Raw genomic sequence first — 18,760 nt, forward strand, 5'->3', positions numbered from 1 at the left:
TTTTTCAAAGGCAGTACCGAGCTGCACAACACCATGTTTATGAAGGGAGGAAACCCTCTCTTTTTCTTTATGCCATGTTAAAACTTAGTAAGTGATTTAGGTGGGAAGAAGGCTGTCCTTTTATTTATAGCTCTTACAAAAGCTCTGTGAAATTTGTTTGCTTTCAGTCTCCAGTGCTGTATATGCAAGATGAATTGACTTGATTTGTAAAGAAAAACGCTGTAAAAAAAAAGACAAAGCTAATTCTAACAAATTATCTGTTTTAGTCATATTGCCTCCATGCTGTCAAGTCAAGACCTTAAGATAGTGGTTGGAGCCCTGCAGATGGCAGAGATCTTAATGCAAAAGTTACCTGACATTTTTAGTGTTTACTTCAGAAGAGAAGGTAAATCTTACTTTCTTTTTTTTTTTTCTCTTCACCTCTCTGGGTAGTATTTTAAAAACATGTGTGTATAGAATCCATACCCTTTACCCCTCCTCTCCAACCTCTCCAAACTGTAAAAATTGAATATTGTTATTGTAAAGACAAATCTGTGCAAGCTGTCCTCGTATTGCTAGGGAGGAGCTTACCAAGACTCTGGAAGAGACAAACTTGTGTTTTCTGAATCTGAAACAGGGCTTACTAGATCCTAGTGAACTGACCTGGGCTGAAGATGGCTCATTACATGGGAAGTCTTACTGGAGAAAACTGATGAATCCTTGGCAGGAAGTCTGTGTTCTACTCCATTGGGGATTTCAGGGTTTCTTTAGCTACTGGTCATGCTGCTGTATTTTTTTGTTTTTAAACTATGTAGGTTAACTTCCTGGAGAAAAGGTTGAGCTGCTTTTAAAACTTTGTATTGATGGGTGGGGTGAGCCACCGCTGCCAGAGTCAAAACAGAGGTTCACATAAGACTTTTACATTTTCAAACACCCTTGTTCCTGCTACCACACCACCCCTGCACCCCCCAAACCAACCCACTAAACAAAGAGTTCTTCTTTTACAAAGGGGTGATGCACCAAGTAAAAAACTTGGCAGAGTCTGAGGCTTTGCTAACGAGCCCCCCAAAAGTGTGCACTAACGGCTCGGGAACGCTGGGCACCACGACCACAATAAGTACTGGAACAGCCACTGCTGCCAGTAACGCAGCTGCAGATCTGGGCTCTCCCAGCTTACAGCACAGCCGGGAGGATTCGCTGGATCTCAGCCCACAGGGGTAAGTGCAATTCCTGAAAAGTAATATATTTGGGTTGAGTTTAGTGGTTTGTTGTGGTTTAATTTTTTTTTTTTTTTTTTTTAAAACCTAGAGTGACATGGGCTGCCATATTGTTGTCTGTGTTTTGCTGTGATATTTTCCTCTAAAGAACTAAAGTGGGGTGGTGTTGAAACTTTCAGTGGGTAGTTTTGATTAATTTTATATTAAATGTTTAAAAGAAAAAAAAGGACTAGTGACATGATAGTTATGTTGTAACAATATGAAATAATTTGCTTTTTTGGGAGGATGCCAAGAGCCACAGCTATAGTCTCGTCTAACTCTCAAGGACAGAGCAATTCTTTAAGAGCTATGGTGCATAGGTCCTTTCTGCTGGAGACTGGACAAAAAAGAAATCATCCTTAAGTTACTTTGTTGGAAGGCAACCATTTTGAACACTTGTAGAATTAAAATCTCTTGTAGGAATAAATAATAAATTATTTTCATGTTACACAGTTTGCCTTCACTTTAAAGGTCAAGTGTTTGTCACTTTAAACCAGAACTGAAATATGTGAACTTTGTAAGTGTAGGGGTTGGTGAGTAGAAATGCCTCAAATTGTTGAAAAAGTGTTTTCTGGGCTTTAATAAGGGAGGCAGGTCAAATATCCAATGTCTTTCAGTGTTTATTCAGTAGAAGTTCGTGGATTTTCCTTTTCTTCTTTTTAAGGGTATTCAAATAAATGAATAAACAGATGGTTACACAAATTAAAACATGAAAATTATGAGAGACCTCTGTTTAGTGTCGCTTCTGCATTTGGCTGCTCATAATAGAAAGGTGACAGCAAGCAAACCCCCTTCTTTGTGAGAGTAGTCACTTGGTCCTGTCAATTCAAACAGTGTTCAGGTCCCTTCTCCCAGAGTGAAGAGTATTCTCCATGTTATGGGATAGAGCCTGTTCTTTAATTCCCGAGGAAGTAGCTGGCAGATGCATGTTAAAATAAGGGATGGGTATGTCTGTGAATATGATGGGTGGGAACATGTCTCTTTATTTTTAACTTTGGACAGAAGACTCAGTGATGTTCTAAAGAGGAAAAGACTGCCAAAACGAGGGCCAAGGAGACCAAAATACTCTCCTCCAAGAGATGACGAGAAAGTAGACAATCAAGGTAAATAATTCTTAAAATGTGATACTTTATCTCCTTCTAAAGTAAGTTTATAAGCTACCAAAAGTGCTAGCTGTAACAAACCTGTTACTCTCTTAATTTTGTCTTTACTTCCTCCAGCTAAAAGCCCTACAACTACTCAATCTCCTAAATCTTCTTTCTTGGCAAGTTTAAATCCTAAAACATGGGGAAGATTAAGCACACAGTCCAACAGTAATAATATTGAACCAGCACGAACAGCAGGAGTAAGTGGTCTTGCAAGGGCTGCTTCCAAGGATACCATTTCCAATAACAGGTACACACACAAAAAAGTCAAAGTACTTGTAATATGATGTTAACTTTGAGGTACAGCTGTTTATGATAAACCATCAAGGGATTGCATACCATGTAACAAAGAAGTTTGAGCACAACCACAGTTAAAATAACTCTGGAAAAAGAATCAAGAAATAAAGGTAGAGAAAATAACCTCTTAGTAGTTTAAAGTAGCATGGTGGGGAAAAATTGTAGAACTGAGAAAAGTGATGCAAAAAGTGATCTGTAGAGAAAAGAACTTTATGGCATTAGAGTAAGAGCAAAGAGTTTTTGTCTGTGACTGCTGTTTAACATGGAGAAAAATCATACTCTGGTTGTATTTATTGCAGTATTGGTGATGGAAATGCTAAGTGTGGCCAAATGCCTTTTGTGTTCTTCTTTACAGAGAAAAAATTAAGGGCTGGATTAAGGAGCAAGCCCATAAATTTGTAGAACATTATTTTAGCTCTGAAAACATGGATGGAAGCAATCCTGCACTAAATGTATTACAGAGACTTTGCACTGCAACTGAACAACTCAACCTCCAGGTTAGAAATGGCAAACTTAATTGGAGTGGGGAGACATTTCTTGACTTGACTTATGACTCATTATGACTTGGAGTCATTTTTTGGAATGAGTATATAAGCTCTGACACACATCACTTACGATAAAAGACCAGTATTAACAAGGGTATTCTTGATTCCTAGCAATATGTCATTTACATAGCAGTTTATTTCAAATTTAAAAGTTCCACAGTTAAGTGTGTTAGGTATAAAGTGCTCTTTATACCTAAAGAGCAACACAGCTTGTAGTAAGAACTTTGGGGGTGGAGGGAGATCAAAAGGGAAGCAGCACTTTGTTAAAATGATAGAAGAAATACAGACTGAGGCAAATCTGTGAGCATATCAAGAGGTTGAGCCTTGCTTTTCAAACAGTTGTGATCCTTGATAGGTGGTCTAAACATGTAACATCTAAAGAAGCTCAAGAGCTGAGCCATCTTCTGTGCTTTAATCTAAGCAATCATTAAAATATGTAACTTTCTCTCTTCTTCTCTGCCACATGGAAGTCGTGTAAAATATATACCAGTCTGAGTTGTTTGGGGTTTTTTTGTACATTGTGTTTTTTGTGTTTGGGGGGGTGTTTTGTTTTTTTCTTTTTCTGGGTTGTGTGTGTGTGTGTGTTTGTTTTTTAAAACAAAACCCACTTGTTTGGAGCTCATCTTTACCTTGTGTGAGACAAAAATGGGACCTTGCATTTCTCTTAAAATAAAGAAAATGCAGATATTGCCTATAATGTCTCCCCTTGAACAGAGAAGTGCTTATCCTCAGATTATTTGCCCCGTTACTGCTTGTATTAAGTTACGATACACTCCGGACTTTCCCTTTTCCCCCTCCCTTTAGAGCTGTTCCATGCAGCAGAAGGAAAAATAGTATTTCTTAAGCCCTTAGTGCCTGCATAGTAAAACACGACCTTCCTGTTTCTCAGGTGGATGGTGGAACAGAGTGCCTTGTAGAAATCCGTAGCATTGTCTCGGAGTCCGATGTCTCCTCATTTGAAATCCAGCATAGTGGGTTTGTTAAACAACTGCTGCTTTATTTGACATCTAAAAGTGAAAAAGATGCTGTAAGCAGGGATATCAGATTGAAAAGATTTCTTCATGTATTTTTTTCTTCTCCGGTAAGTTTTCTTGGTTTTTGTCTTGGAATTCTTAGTTGTCTTTCTCTCAAATTTTCTTGCTCGAAAAACCATCTGAGAAGGTTCAGTGTTGACCTTATTTTAAAGATACAGTACAGAAGGAATGTTTGTTTATACCTAAACTGTATAGCACTATAACTTTCACATGGTTCTAAGTCTTTATAGGCCATGAACTTTTTTGAATACCCTGTAATTACAGAGAATTTCACACAGCAGTGGAAAAAGTTCCAAAATGGCCAATTAACTGAGTCTTGAACAACTTACAAGTTGTTTCTGTCTTTTAAGAAGTTGATATGGAAAGAGTTTGGATAGTAATCTTATTACGTGTTCTCTTTAGTCCTAAGTACTGCAAGGAACTAGTGTCCTGTTTTTAAAGGAATAAATTTAAAGTGGAAGAGAGGAAGGTAAATAACTACAACTTCCACAAAGCTTACTGCTCATGGCTAAGGGTGAATGCTTAAAATCTGTAGGGCTATTCAATTGAAACAGGAGAGAAAAGTATGTTCTTTGAAACAGATCTTTCATGGTCTTGTGATGTGTCATCTAGTCATCCTGATACTGCTGATGCTTTCAGTGAGAACAGTGATTCTTAATATCCCTTTTTTAAAATAATCTATGGTATAAATTATTTAAGATGGATTAATTCAGGCACATAATTAAAAGACTGGACTATATTTCAGCTTCCTGGAGAAGAGCCCCTTGGAAGATTAGAGCCATTAGAAAATGCACCTTTGTTGGCATTAGTCCATAAAATGAACAACTGCCTCAGTCAGATGGAACAGTTCCCTGTTAAAGTGCATGACTTCCCTAGTGGAAATGGAACAGGGAGCAGGTAAGGATTAATGCTCAGGTAACAGTTTTGTTGGAAGCTTTTGTTTTCCAAAACTTGTTTAAACAACACTAAATGCTCCAAGAGATAATGGAAGTAATAGAAACTTCTGACCCTGTTAAAGACAGAAGTGATTACACAATTGGCTTTCTTATTCAGTGGAAGATGGAATAGTTAACCAAAAATTTGCTTACCATTGTGAAATTTCTCTCACTTAGATTGGAGGCGGATGTGTAATTTTAAATGCAGTTGCTAAATTTAAAGCTTTAAAAATTCAAAAGTCTTCCTTGTCTCCATGTAACAAACACTGGGAAGAAAACATCTATTTATTGCTGGGACACTGATGTTTTTAGCCAAGTCATTAAATTGCAGAGTTTGTATTACAGTGCTAAACTTTGTTACTCATGTAAGTTCTGTTCTCTAGCATAATAATGGATTGAGTGATAACTCTTGGCTGTCAACATAGTTTAAAATAGCTGTGGACCTGCCCTGAGTCTTAAGATAGAGAATAAATTTGGAATCCAGCTTGTTAGTTGTGCTTTATGTAACAAATTTAAGTGACTAAAGACCTATTTCTACAATTTCTTATCTATGCTTTTCTTTGGTATATCAACACTAGCTTTCATTTTTGTATCACAGTTAGGAAATCTATTCTAGTACAAGTTGCAAAGAAGTTTTGCAAGTATTTTTTGGTGCTGGCTAAAAGCTCAGTTTGATTGTAGACATATTCTTACGATTGTGTAGAAATTAGGAGAGGAGGAGCATTGAACATGAGTTTTTGAAAACTCTTCTTTTAGAAATGCCAAAAGTCTTCTATGTCTCAGGGAGTAAATTAGTGTGGATTTTTTGTCACTAATGGTGACATAACATCCATTATATTAGATGAATTGGAACCTCAAACTGTAGCATTAATCTAACTAACATTAAAATTCAGGTCCTTATTGAAAAAAACATATAGATGAATACTTGCATTTTGGAAGGAAATGCTCATTTCTGATCCTTATTGCACTGCAGGAAAACACAGCTCTAAATCTCATGTGGCATCAGCTGACAATCTGAACAACTGCAGATGTCAAAGATGGTCACTGTGGGCCATATTGTAATCAGACCTCAGGCTAGGCTTTCTCTTAATCTGTGTAGCTTCCAGATTTTGTCCAACTTGAGTTCTGGTGTTCTTATAGAAGAAAACTTTTAATCTATTTATCCAAACCTGTAGTAAGTTATTTTTAGAGAAATAATCTGACAGATGATGGACTGAACCAGTGAAATTGTAAATGCATGTATAAGCCTATTTTAATGCAATTATAGTTATTAGATTCTTTGTGTAGCAACTTTTTTCACAAATTATTTTGAGTTTTTCTCTTAACAGAGGATCCCAAGCTTTAAAATTCTTCAATACACATCAATTAAAATGCCAACTGCAAAGACATCCAGACTGTGCTAATGTGAAACAGTGGAAAGGTGGACCTGTGAAGATTGATCCTCTGGCTTTGGTACAAGCCATTGAAAGATACCTTGTAGTTAGAGGTATTTATATATTATACAGTAACTTGTGTTTTGCTTTTTGAAATAGTTCCTACAGTCAGTGTAGAGCTCATAAAAACCTGTGAGGGATTACACTGAAGACAAATGGGAGGCACCTATAAATAAATATATCTTGCTCACAGGGAGGAGACTTAAGACTGTAGAAAATCTTCCCTTTTCTGGGACAAATTGTTTCATGTTGTAAACAGTTCAGTGAAAATACTAACAGAAGTATAATCTACTTTACTGTCAAACTGGCTGTAGCTTGGCAGTTTTGATGCCAGATGTTGATGCTGAAATTTGTTCTGGCACTTCTGAATCTTAGTGTTTTTAACTGATGCATTTTGGAACGATTTTAAGCAGTGGAGTTTATAGAAGTCAGAGTATCAGAGCATTGTCACATTTCATGTAAAAAAGCTAATGAGGAAATCTTTCTTCTCTCTTGCCTCAGGCTATGGAAGAGTTAGAGAAGATGATGAAGATAGTGATGATGATGGATCAGATGAAGAAATAGATGAATCTCTGGTAAGCTTTTGGTCTGGGAGCAAGATGAGGGAGAAGTGTGGGGAGAAGCTTAAAAAGAAAAGCTGTGCAACAAGCTTCCTAACTTGTATGGGGTTTTTGTTTTGTTCAGGCTGCTCAATTCTTAAATTCAGGGAATGTGAGACATAGACTGCAGTTTTACATTGGAGATCACTTGCTGCCATACAATATGACTGTGTATCAGGCAGTCAGGCAGTACAGTTTGCAATCTGAGGAAGAGAGGGAATCTACAGATGATGAAAGCAACCCATTAGGAAGAGCTGGGATTTGGACAAAAACACATACCATTTGGTAAGTTTCCTAGAGAAATCAGGGAATAACTTCTCCAGTTTCCTAAGTGTATGTACATCAAGAAAATCGGAATATAGCTGTCTTTCTTCTTTTTCTTTCCATAACTGTGGACCTTTGAATTTCCTGATACACTTGGGGTGCAGGTGTATGTGTTCTCTGGCCATACTTTGAGAGGAGCACTGACCTGCAACTGTGCCTGACATTTCAGTGCTCAGCAGTGTCTTTTTCTAATCTTAAAATGTGCTAAAGAAAAAAGTAGACAAACAAAAAAAACAACCACCACCACTCCCCTAAACCCCAGTCACTTTGGGGTTTTGTCTATACCTTCTGCTTCTCTCCTTCCAGTTCACAGAGCCGAAGGGTCCCCATTTTTTCTCCCTCATGACAAACTTTGCTTCTGAGGGCCTACCTTCAAAGGCTGGATCATATCCAAATGCAAGTGTTCTTGCCTTTCTGCTTTTAACTGTTATTCAAGTAGAATTCTGGTAATCAAAGAACTAACACTTTCATAAGTGCTTTCATTTCCATGTTAGTTAGCATTTCAAAAACATATTTTTAACTTCTGTTTATGTTTTAGGTACAAACCTGTGCGGGAGGACGAAGATGGTAATAAGGACTGTGTTGGTGGTAAAAGAGGAAGAGCACAAACTGCTCCCACAAAAACCTCCCCTAGAAATTCTAAAAAACATGATGAATTGTGGCACGGTGAGTGTGTTGCCTTGCTAATATGTTAGCTTTCCTCCCCTTCCTTGCAGAAATTTCACAGGAATGTTTACAGACACCATGGTGTTTCTTTTAAAGCAAGCATAGTATAAGAATAGTAAGCATATATTAATCTGTGTATTAAAACTAAAAATAAGATATTTACTGAATTGTTTAACTAAACTGTTGTAGCTAAGGGAATGCCATGACTAATACTACCTAGGTTCCTAATAAAAATCTTAGGAAGACCACTAACTGATTTGTTTTGCTAACATGTTCTTTTTTTCCTGCTAGATGGTGTATGCCCTTCGGTATTAAATCCTCTGGAAATTTACCTCATATCTACTCCACCTGAAAATATAACATTTGAAGATCCCTCATTAGATGTTATTCTTCTTTTGAGAGTTTTACATGCTATCAGTCGATACTGGTATTACTTGTATGATGTGAGTAGAGCACTTTTTAAATCCCTTTCATAATAATAATACAGATGGTTCTGTCCTCAAACACCTTAAATAACCTTCTCCCCCTGTTTGCTGCCCCCCAACACGATGGAATAATGCAAATTATTACTGTAATCTTCCCTTGCATGTTTCTCTAACTCCTGATAAGACAAAGGCAGTAAATTCTTATCATCGGCCATATTTTCTCTATAGTGTGTTGGACACACTTCTCGTGCTTTTTCCTTCTTTAGGTTCAAAATCCAACATTATTCCTGAAAAGAAAATGAACAGTAAAACTCTACTGAGTCCTTCTTTCATGGCTTAGACTCTGGATGGCCAAAATGAGAAAGTTGTTTTTTTTTTCTTGTGATGATAAGCAAACTATAAGCATTAAAGAGATGTCTTAATAAAGACTTGGTACTTCTTTCAGCATTTCTCTAACTAGAAATACATTGCTTTTCTTTGACACAGAATGCAGTCTGCAAGGAGATAATTCCAACCTCGGAGTTTATCAACAGCAAACTGACAGCAAAAGCAAACAGGCAGCTTCAGGATCCTTTGGTCATTATGACAGGGAACATACCAACTTGGCTGACAGAACTGGGGAAAACATGGTATGGATGATTTGCTGCATAGTGTCTCTAATTTGAATTGAGTAGGCCTCTTGACTGGGCAGCACAAGTGCATCACACGTTACAAAACTCTTGAGAGCCAGAGGAGGGTAAAATGTGGTCACGGAAGTCTTGCCAAGTTACATCAGTGACACTCCTATGGATGTTCACACTATATTGCATAATTTAAACCACCTGCTAAGGGATAGACTAGCTGCGAAGTTTGGGCAACTTCTTATGGGAGTTTCTGAGCAATTTTAAGTTTTCTAATTGAAATTATGGTACTTGTTTATTCAGGTGGTGGTTTTCTCCTGTTAAACTGCTAAATGGCATTTTTACCGTATCACTGCATTTATCATGACATATTCAATATGGTACAAAGGAAAATATGTTTATCATTATTGATAAAATATTCAAGATAATTTTTATGAAGCTATATTCGTAGTACTTTTTAGTATCTCAATACAGAGTATAAGCTGTGAAGCTCTTGCACTTGAAAAAATGAGGAACCAGAATTGACATTCTTGGATTTTTCAAGCATGTTAGTTGCAGCAACATTGATGACAACTGACTGGAAATACATGCTCTAGGGAATCTGTTTGGCTTTTCATTTTTAAAATAAGGTCTCTGAAGTCCTTCATAAACATTCCAGATAATAGATGATGAGTATGAGAGTCTATTCTTATATGAACATCTATAGCAGTATTTGCTCCATAAAACTGCCTTTTCACTTAAATGCCAATAGAGAACTACAGTTAACATACACATGCCTTTGAGAATAGTGGAAGTGATAAATTAAAATTACAGATTATTTAAAATATTTTTGCAAATGGTGGAAGGTAGAATACTGGTGCTGCTGTAAATGAGTTCTCATGCCTTCCCACTGCCAAATACAGGAACTGGAGCCACTTTCTTAAAATCTTTGATCTGTTAGACTTACTAAAAATAAAACAGTTGTGAACAAGGAATTTTATTTTCTGATGTAAACTGCATAGCCAAGGCATTCAAGTATTTTGAGTTATTTTTCAAGAAGAGTTAGAGTTTTTTTGTGGCTCCTTCTTTTATTGCATTTCTTTAGACTCTTGCTCGTAGGCATTGTAACTAAAACTAAAGTGTGTTCTGGAAGGCTTCCTTCACGGAGGCTGCTTTCACCACAGTGTGTAGTAAAGCACTAATTGCAGGCATACTACATTTCTGTTTTGTTTTAAACTAAATGATAGTCATAGATGCTACGTGGAACACAGCTAACTAATCCATTGCTCCTTACAGCCCATTTTTCTTTCCATTTGATACCCGCCAAATGCTGTTTTATGTAACCGCTTTTGATCGTGATCGAGCCATGCAAAGACTGCTGGATACTAATCCAGAAATCAATCAGTCGGATTCTCAGGATAGCAGAGTGGCACCACGGCTGGACAGGAAAAAAGTAGGTATATCTTGTTTCAAATGGAATGGGCGATCTGCTTATTTTTATATCGTCTTTAAGAATATAAACGTGAGAGAGATTCATTTGTGAAGCTGGAGTTTTGGTGGTATAGCGGTGAGGGGAGGTGGTTCTTGGTCGCTAAAGCCCCCGAGCAGGAAGCTCAGTGTGTTCCCAGCGCTGGCCACGAGGTGGCAGGAGGGGCTGCGGGATGGCCGGTGCTCCCTCACAGCCGGCTCCATCCTCAGCTGGGGTCCTCACAGGATTCTTGAGACTATGCTCCAGTAATGAATGCTGAGTTTTACGAAAAATTTAGTGATATTTCTACATATTAGCTTGTAAACCTCTGCTTTGCTTGACTTTTCAGAAGAATTCAAGCAGTAGGGTTTAGACCCTTAAGTGTTACCTGAATAAACAAAAATACTGCCCTTGTATTTGGGGAAGGTAAACCTCCTTTCACAGCATAATAAGCTGTAACTGTGTTAAACTGAGGTAGTCTTGGATGCCTGCCTTGAGTCTGGAGAGATGTTACCTTAAAATAAGATCTGCTGTATGATCCTGAATACCTGTGGGGGAAAAAAGACAAGAGACGTGAGAACCAAGTTAAAACAGAATATAGCTTCCAACATGTATGAATCCTGGTGGTGTTGGGTTTTCTGTTTGGGTTTCAGCATCTTTATTCTGTTTTCTTCTCCCTATAATAGTTAGAGGTATATAACATCATGTGACAGCACTTCTCTGTATGTTACAGTCCTATTGCCAGATTCTTGGCAAGAGTAGTTAGTTATACTGACACACTTGTAAGGCATTGGTTTTTCATTTTATATGAAAATTTTTAATTCTGAACAGTTTTCGTATAGAAGCAAGAATTATTTTATCAAAGTATAAGCTTACAAATTGTTGAACTGTGGAACTATTGGCATGGGGTGGAAAACCTTGCATAACTGACTTTTTTCGTGTTGTAACTGCCTCGGGAGCTGGGACTTACAGACATAATTTCACTACTTAAAACTTCTTTAATGTGTAGCGCACTGTGAACAGAGATGAGCTGTTGAAACAGGCAGAATCTGTGATGCAGGATCTAGGCAGTTCAAGAGCCATGTTGGAAATCCAGTATGAGAATGAAGTAAGTACTATCAATGCAGTCTAATTTAACCCCTTTTTACTGAAGATTAATGCAAAATAGCTACAGCTTTCCTAGAATGACGTGGTCAGACTCTTCTTCCTTCATGTTGCTGGTGCTACAGAATTTTATCTATTAATTACCCCTAATCCACTTGGTTGTTATTTTTAGTTGCTTGGAGAAGCTCTTTCTGATCTGAATTTCATAATCCATCTTATTCTGCAAAGCACGTTTTTTTCTAACTCTTAAGCAAACAGCTGTGTGCATTTCCTCTATAATATGATAATTAGGTGGTTAATACTTTTATTCCACTGTTATTCCCTCTGACATGTGGTCTTTCCAAGCTGCCTCTGTCATATTGTAAATGTTGGCATAGTTGTGTTCTCTTAGATGCTTTTTGCAGTGCAGTCTTCTTTATAGCAAATAAGGTAAAGATTTTGATATTCAAACTGATGTAATGGACTAATTTATTTACTTATTTATCTCATTCCCCCTCATTTCCCTTCACCCTCCTTCCCCTGAAGGTTGGCACAGGCCTAGGCCCCACACTAGAGTTCTATGCACTTGTATCTCAGGAACTACAGAGAGCAGACTTGGGCCTTTGGAGGGGAGAAGAAGTGACTTTAGCCAATCCAAAAGGTAATTGCTCTACTGTCTAAATTACCAATATTGATTAATATTGAATTGATTCTAAGCTGACTTTAGTTTTGTAAAGGGCACCTCAGTTTGTGGCCGGGTAATATGCCTCATGATAGAGTGTGATTATCTTTGTGGGTTTTGGTTTTGGGTTTATTTGTTTGTTTTGTTTGGGTGGGGGTTTTTTATAAGAAGCTTTAGGTTATGACTGTCTGCCCCTTTCAGACTTGAGTCTGGAATGAAACTGGATGTGCATGTACTGAACCATTTTCTTTTTCTTTTTTTCTTCCTTCCTCAACAGGAAGCCAGGAAGGTACCAAGTATATACATAACCTTCAAGGCCTTTTTGCACTTCCTTTTGGTAGAACAGCCAAGCCAGCTCACATTGCAAAAGTTAAAATGAAGTTCCGCTTTCTGGGAAAACTAATGGCCAAGGCAATCATGGATTTTAGACTGGTAAGAATAAAGTATAAAATATGATTCTGAAGGGGTCAAATTAAAATAGTAATTCTGAGTTTAATGGTATTGCTTTCAGCTCTAGAATTAAGTGCAGTTTGGTGGAGGGTTGGGGAGGAGGACAGGGATGCAGCTGAACTTTTGAGGGGGGAGAGGGTAGCATATGTTGAAGATCTTTACAGTGGCTTTTGAGCCCATAGTGTAAAAAGGAAAAGCCATTACCTGGCACGTGTTGCAGCCTCTATCCAGTCTTCTTTCAAGATTGTTTTGGGCTTATTGTTCTCCCAGCTGCAAGTTTGCTGATTGCTTTAATGTATGTGCACTAAGCAGTCAGTTGTGTTTTCTCAGCTGTAAATTTCTGAGGCAAAAACAATCAGACACGGTGTTTTGGTGTGTGCTGGAAGGACAAAATAGTAAATAGTATTCTAGGTCCAGTCAAGAGATAAGATAGCAAAAGATATACTTTTGGAAGACAGTTCAATACTAAACAGTTCAGTGCTTTGGTTTCTTTCCAGGTGGACCTTCCTCTTGGACTTCCTTTTTATAAGTGGATGCTGCGACAGGAAACTTCCTTGACATCACATGACTTGTTCAGTATTGATCCAGTAGTAGCCAAATCAATATATCACCTTGAAGATATTGTGAGACAAAAGAAAAGACTTGAACAGGATAAAACACAGGTGGGAAAGTTACCCTAAGAATGGAAGAGTGCAGTTTCACACATTTGGATTTTATGAAGTGGGAGTAATTCAGAGTGTATGATAGGGCTTAATACTGATGATAATAGTCATAATGACTTCATTCTAATACAAAATAGTTTTAATGTTATTGGATCGGTGGCTAGTAATTATAAAACAATCTTTTTGTGAAACCTAGCATGAGAAATACGTTATAGGATTCTTTTGTGTGGTTAAACACAGTCTAGAAATGTCTAAAACTGTCAGGTGTTTGCCTGACTTCTCTTCTTGGTTCACTTTGAAAAGACTAACCAACTTAAATATCAGAGGAAGAAAATCTGTCCTTGATTCTTGAATGTTCAAAAGGTTTGGCTTTATTAGTTAGTTTAGTCAAATTTTCAGGTTTTATTAGAAGTGCCTTTTGTGTTGGGGGTATTTTCCCCTCCTGCCCTGAAGAGCTTATGCAGAACTGTGTAAACTGTGATAATGCATGAGAGTACAGGTTCTGTCAGACATACAGAAAAGTCTTTCTCAAGGTTATCCACTTTTAGCTGAAAATAGTACAATTCACTGTGGCAAAATAGTGATGAAAGGTCTTTGGCATGCATGCTTTTTCTAGCATCCAATGTTAATAGAAGGTAGCAGTTAATAACCTAATTTATACTTTTAATACATCTGCTTTGTTACTAGTGAAGTTATTGCAAGCTTGTGGGTCTTTGTCCTCTTCGCCTCACTGTCTCACTATCTCTCCTTTGTCACCGCCTTTAATTTCCCAACAAGAGTTTGAAAAACCTGAAACCTGATGGATGAAGGCTGAAAAATGTCAGTATGCATGCCAAATCTGAATGCTATTAACTGTTCTAAGGCAAACAGGTAGCCTAAGAGCCTTAGCCTATTACACGCTTCCTTATCTTGCACTAGTATTTTCTAGATACATAATAGGCAAGAAGTCAAAGTAATCCCAAAATTGCTAGAAAAAAGTGTACTCCTATGAGCTTTCCAGTTTATCCATTAAGCTGATTTATTTGGTTTGTCTTGATTTACTGTTATGTATGAAAACTATGGAAGGAAAGCAAGGAGTACTGTAACAGTTTTAATGGTAATAATCTTATAGAAACGTCTGCTTAACTTTTGGATGAGTTAATTTGAATGAATTGTTCTCATTGGTTTTCACTTCCAATTTTTTAGACCAAAGAAAGTCTACAGTATGCATTGGAGGCTCTGACTATGAATGGCTGCTCAGTGGAAGATCTAGGGCTGGACTTCACACTTCCTGGGTTTCCCAATATAGAACTGAAGAAAGGGGGGAAAGATACACCGGTCACCATCCACAATTTAGAGGAGTATCTCAGAGTATGTAAAAGCAAACCTAGGACTAAAATTTTCTTTATTCTTGCTCCCATATATATTTCAGTTCATTCTCATGAACTAGGCACTGCAATAATTTTCCTGCTGATCGTTTCTTCTCTGTACAAATTTAGTTACTACAGAAAAACTGTTTGAATCCTAGTCAATGCACCTGACTTGAAAATTTTATAGTACAAAAACTGAGTCATCAGAAGTTTGGTTTTTTGGAGAAAGTGTTGTAAGTGGACTCATTTCAGAACACTTTAACAAGTTCCCACATCTGGGTTATAGTAGTGAATTTGTTAGCAATAGTAATTTAGCACTGCTAACCCATGGTCTTTGAATTGCTATAATAATAGTGTAACTTTTTGGGGCTCAAAGAAAACATCAGCTCAGTTGTGAGTCAAAATAACAGCAGTAGTGTTTTGTCAAAAAAAAAGGCAATAAAAAACCATTTATCCCCCCAAAACAAATAAATAAAACCCATGAAATATGGACACAAGAAACCCCAAACCATAAAAAATAATAGGTAAAGAAAAGATAAAGTATTGCCATAATAAGTTGACAGGACACCTGTGTATTGATTTATTCCTGTGTCAGAAGGCATAGAAAAACAGGAAGTTGATACTGCTGAACAAAGGTAGGAAACTTTCTCCCTAAGAAAGTGTTGAAAGGAATAGGTTAAAAACAGCCTGGAAGAGAGATGAGGAGAGGCAGGAACTTTGCAGTGCTATCCCCTGAAGTCATGAGTGGGATGGAGGTAAAGATCATGGTATTCCAATTACTAAATAATGCATTTCCTGAGAGGTTGGTTTGCTGCCCTTTCACTCTGATGACTGAAGTTTTAAAGCACTAAGAAAACACATTTGATGTTTTGGTAGAAACAATTCAGTAAGGGTCATAAAAGCTCCTGCATGTGAACTGAGAACTTTGCAAAGTTATTCCATAATCCTTACACTGAATACTGAGCAGTTGATGTTCATCCTACAGTTCAAAATGGTTATCTATCCGGTTCTCATGTATTTATTGAAAGCAAATTCTGCTGGTCAAGAATCACTTACAAAATTAAATATATTTGGATATAAAGCTGTTTCCAGACTTAACAGATGAACGATATAAACTACCACAGTTGGTTAGAAACAGAATTAGCAGTCTCTATTTACTGAGAAAAGTTTCATTCAAGTCTGTTTTTCATACATTTTGCAGTCATTTTTCTTCTAGGTAACTCATATCAGGTGTCTGATACACTGAGAAAGGCTTGCAGACAACTCACGTGTCCTGTAGTTGTCCTATTGCAGGCCTCTGGCATTGTAAAGGAAAAGCAGATTACTACAGAAAGTTTGCCCTCCTCTTCTTTCTAAGCAACTTTTGGAACTAATTTTTTAAAGGACACCTGTGCAGTTTTTCCTGTCCTTGTCCTTATAGCACTGCACACTTGATGTGAAGGAAATAGAAAAGATTTCAGAGAGGACTAGTGTGCTCTCTATCACAAGTATGATGAATTGCATTTTAGAAGCAGTTTATTTATCAGCTGTCCTGTACAACTCCCTGTGGGTCAGCTGTCCTGCTCTTGAAAATGTTATTTTCATTAAAATCCTGTGTGTGGATTAACATTAAAAGTAGTCAATAAAGCTAGAATATCCTACTGTTGCTTTTTATGCCTTTCTTGTCATCATGTCATTCTACCCTCCACCTCCCTTTTTTCCCCAAAAGGACAGTTCCCACAGGAGCTGCCTTTATCAGAAAGTAGAACTACTTCAGCTACCAGTATAGTGAAAGACTTTATTCTCTTTTTTTCTTTTTTTGTCCCCTTCTCCCTTGTACTACAGAGAAAGAGGCCAACTTACTGCTTCTAAATTTGTGAACAAAAAGTTTCAGTAGTGTAGGTTTTTTTGCCTAGCAATTTGATCTTTTCTTTGAATCTGCAAAAATACAGTGCAGCTGAATTTTGCCACATGCTCTTGGTCATAAAAAGTAATCACAATTCTAGGTAAGCAAGTCTGCTGTTAGAATAGCCATAGAATGTTCTGTGTTACAGAACAGCTTTCTGTGCTGCTGGTGCTTCCTGCCTTCCTCTTCAGGAGTAAAATGTGGGGTGTGAGAGTAGGGGTGTGTATCTTAACACAACTGAAATTCAGTCCCTTCTGTAGGAAAGCTTATCAACAAATCCAGATGAGCTTTTGTATTTGAGAGCTTTCTGGAACAAGTAACTCTTCAGTTACTGGGACAGGGTTAAATACGTGCTTCAGGAGTCCAGCACATTCACATGCAGATAACTTTAATCAACATCACACGGCAGAGCTTTTAACACGTTTTAAAACTAGTAGTTCTGTGTTGACAACACATCTTTTACAACCAGCCTTCATTTTCTGCTAGAGTCGAGGGTATATAAGGCAAATGTAATCACCAAAAGCACTGACTGACAAAAGAATCTGAACTCGGCACAATATAGTTTCTTAATTTAATAGAGCAACACTGCCCGTGGGAGATTATTTAAAAGAAATTTCATCTTGTTTGTGCCATATTCCCTTCCTTCCCCCCACTGATTGTTGTTTTAGTATGTGCTGTCCACTTTGGAAGTGAATTTAATATTGAGGGAGTAGCTACAGATAGAAAACCAAAACAAAACAGAAGAATCACACTCAGAAAGCCTAGACCGGTGTCTTACTGCCTTTTGCATTATGATTCCTAACCATGTCCCTGTAACTTGAAATGAAGGTATTTCTTTTGTTCCCATGTATTCGTGTAATATTAAGCTACTTAATATATCAAACAGGGTAGAATTACTTTTTTTAAACTATATATTAGAAAAGGGATCCATATAACAGCCAATGATGCCCTACGGACTTCTGTTTCAGTTACTGAATTTTAAATGGTGTAGAGAGAGAACACCTAGGTTAGGCTTCTAAAAATAGTAAGTGTTCAGGTTTGCAGGTTCATTTTAAACAGCTATTCTGAATTCTGTTTATTTGTTCAGTTAAAAACAAAGGCAAATATGTTGTTTAAATTCTGCATGACTTTCATGTTTAGGGTAATCTCTAAGTTATGAATGAAAGCAGAATGAGGCAATGCTGTAGAGCAGCTCCATAAATCCATGTTCAAACTGCTGAAACTCCAGTGAGTGTATGATGAGACTTCTGGAGTTTTGTTTCTGCAGCTGTACCCCTTTTGTACCGTCGTGGTCATTCCACGCTTCCTACGTTCAAATTGATTGGTTTTTCCTTTTTATTTTTTTCTTTCCCTGCAGTTGGTTATATTCTGGGCGCTAAATGAAGGTGTTGCCAGACAATTTGACTCCTTCAGAGATGGATTTGAATCGGTCTTTCCCCTCAGTCATCTTCAGTACTTCTACCCTGAGGAGGTTGGTGAATGTGGTTTTGCTGAGGTTTTTATAACCTTATCTGTGTATGGGCATCTGGGACAGTTGATGACATTACATTTCTAATGCACTTTAGTAAAACTCAGTGTCCCTGAAATTGCATACTTAAATGTTAAAGATTTCTGTGTTCAGTGGTCATTTATTTAATGCTTTTGTGAGCAACTCCATTTTCTTTAAAACTGTGTGATTCTGGCTTTTCTGAGAAAAGTGCCTGAATTTATATATGCATGCTCTCTGTGTTGGCATGGATACTCTAATTCCTTGTATTGCAGTACCTCTGAATAGCTATCCACAGATGTGGATGCTACCTAGATGTTCTATGAAAACAATAAGAAAAGTATTCAGCTCTTTAACAAAGCTTTAGACAATAAGAAGAGATTCAGGTGAAGGGGTAAAGAATCAGGATAGTTTGTCTTGCCCTGTTCTCACCACCATCATATAAATTTCCTTGTAAA

General features: G+C 37.4%; 1 protein-coding gene across 7 annotated transcripts in view; it reads left to right on the forward strand.

The window, feature by feature from the left end:
* Positions 1–18,760, forward strand: part of TRIP12 (thyroid hormone receptor interactor 12) — an 80,433-nt gene that overhangs the window by 57,512 nt on the left and 4,161 nt on the right. For 5 of the 7 annotated variants that reach the window (XM_039389882.1, XM_039389863.1, XM_027739145.2 and 2 more), the window contains 20 exons: positions 267–385; positions 989–1,196; positions 2,238–2,338; positions 2,456–2,630; positions 3,033–3,174; positions 4,112–4,303; positions 5,002–5,153; positions 6,505–6,677; positions 7,126–7,199; positions 7,309–7,508; positions 8,086–8,213; positions 8,505–8,656; positions 9,125–9,267; positions 10,534–10,690; positions 11,715–11,813; positions 12,335–12,449; positions 12,748–12,902; positions 13,418–13,582; positions 14,768–14,932; positions 18,174–18,287. In XM_039389882.1, coding sequence (XP_039245816.1) covers positions 267–385; positions 989–1,196; positions 2,238–2,338; positions 2,456–2,630; positions 3,033–3,174; positions 4,112–4,303; positions 5,002–5,153; positions 6,505–6,677; positions 7,126–7,199; positions 7,309–7,508; positions 8,086–8,213; positions 8,505–8,656; positions 9,125–9,267; positions 10,534–10,690; positions 11,715–11,813; positions 12,335–12,449; positions 12,748–12,902; positions 13,418–13,582; positions 14,768–14,932; positions 18,174–18,287 — 2,929 coding nt within the window. The remainder of the gene's footprint in view (positions 1–266; positions 386–988; positions 1,197–2,237; positions 2,339–2,455; positions 2,631–3,032; positions 3,175–4,111; positions 4,304–5,001; positions 5,154–6,504; positions 6,678–7,125; positions 7,200–7,308; positions 7,509–8,085; positions 8,214–8,504; positions 8,657–9,124; positions 9,268–10,533; positions 10,691–11,714; positions 11,814–12,334; positions 12,450–12,747; positions 12,903–13,417; positions 13,583–14,767; positions 14,933–18,173; positions 18,288–18,760) is intronic. The other 2 variants (XM_027739184.2, XM_027739213.2) reach the window with 1 other exon arrangement.

Source organism: Pipra filicauda, unplaced genomic scaffold, assembly GCF_003945595.2.
Source record: "Pipra filicauda isolate LSUMZ 115617 unplaced genomic scaffold, ASM394559v2 scaffold126_size2276778_pilon, whole genome shotgun sequence".
Lineage (NCBI taxonomy): Eukaryota > Metazoa > Chordata > Aves > Passeriformes > Pipridae > Pipra > Pipra filicauda.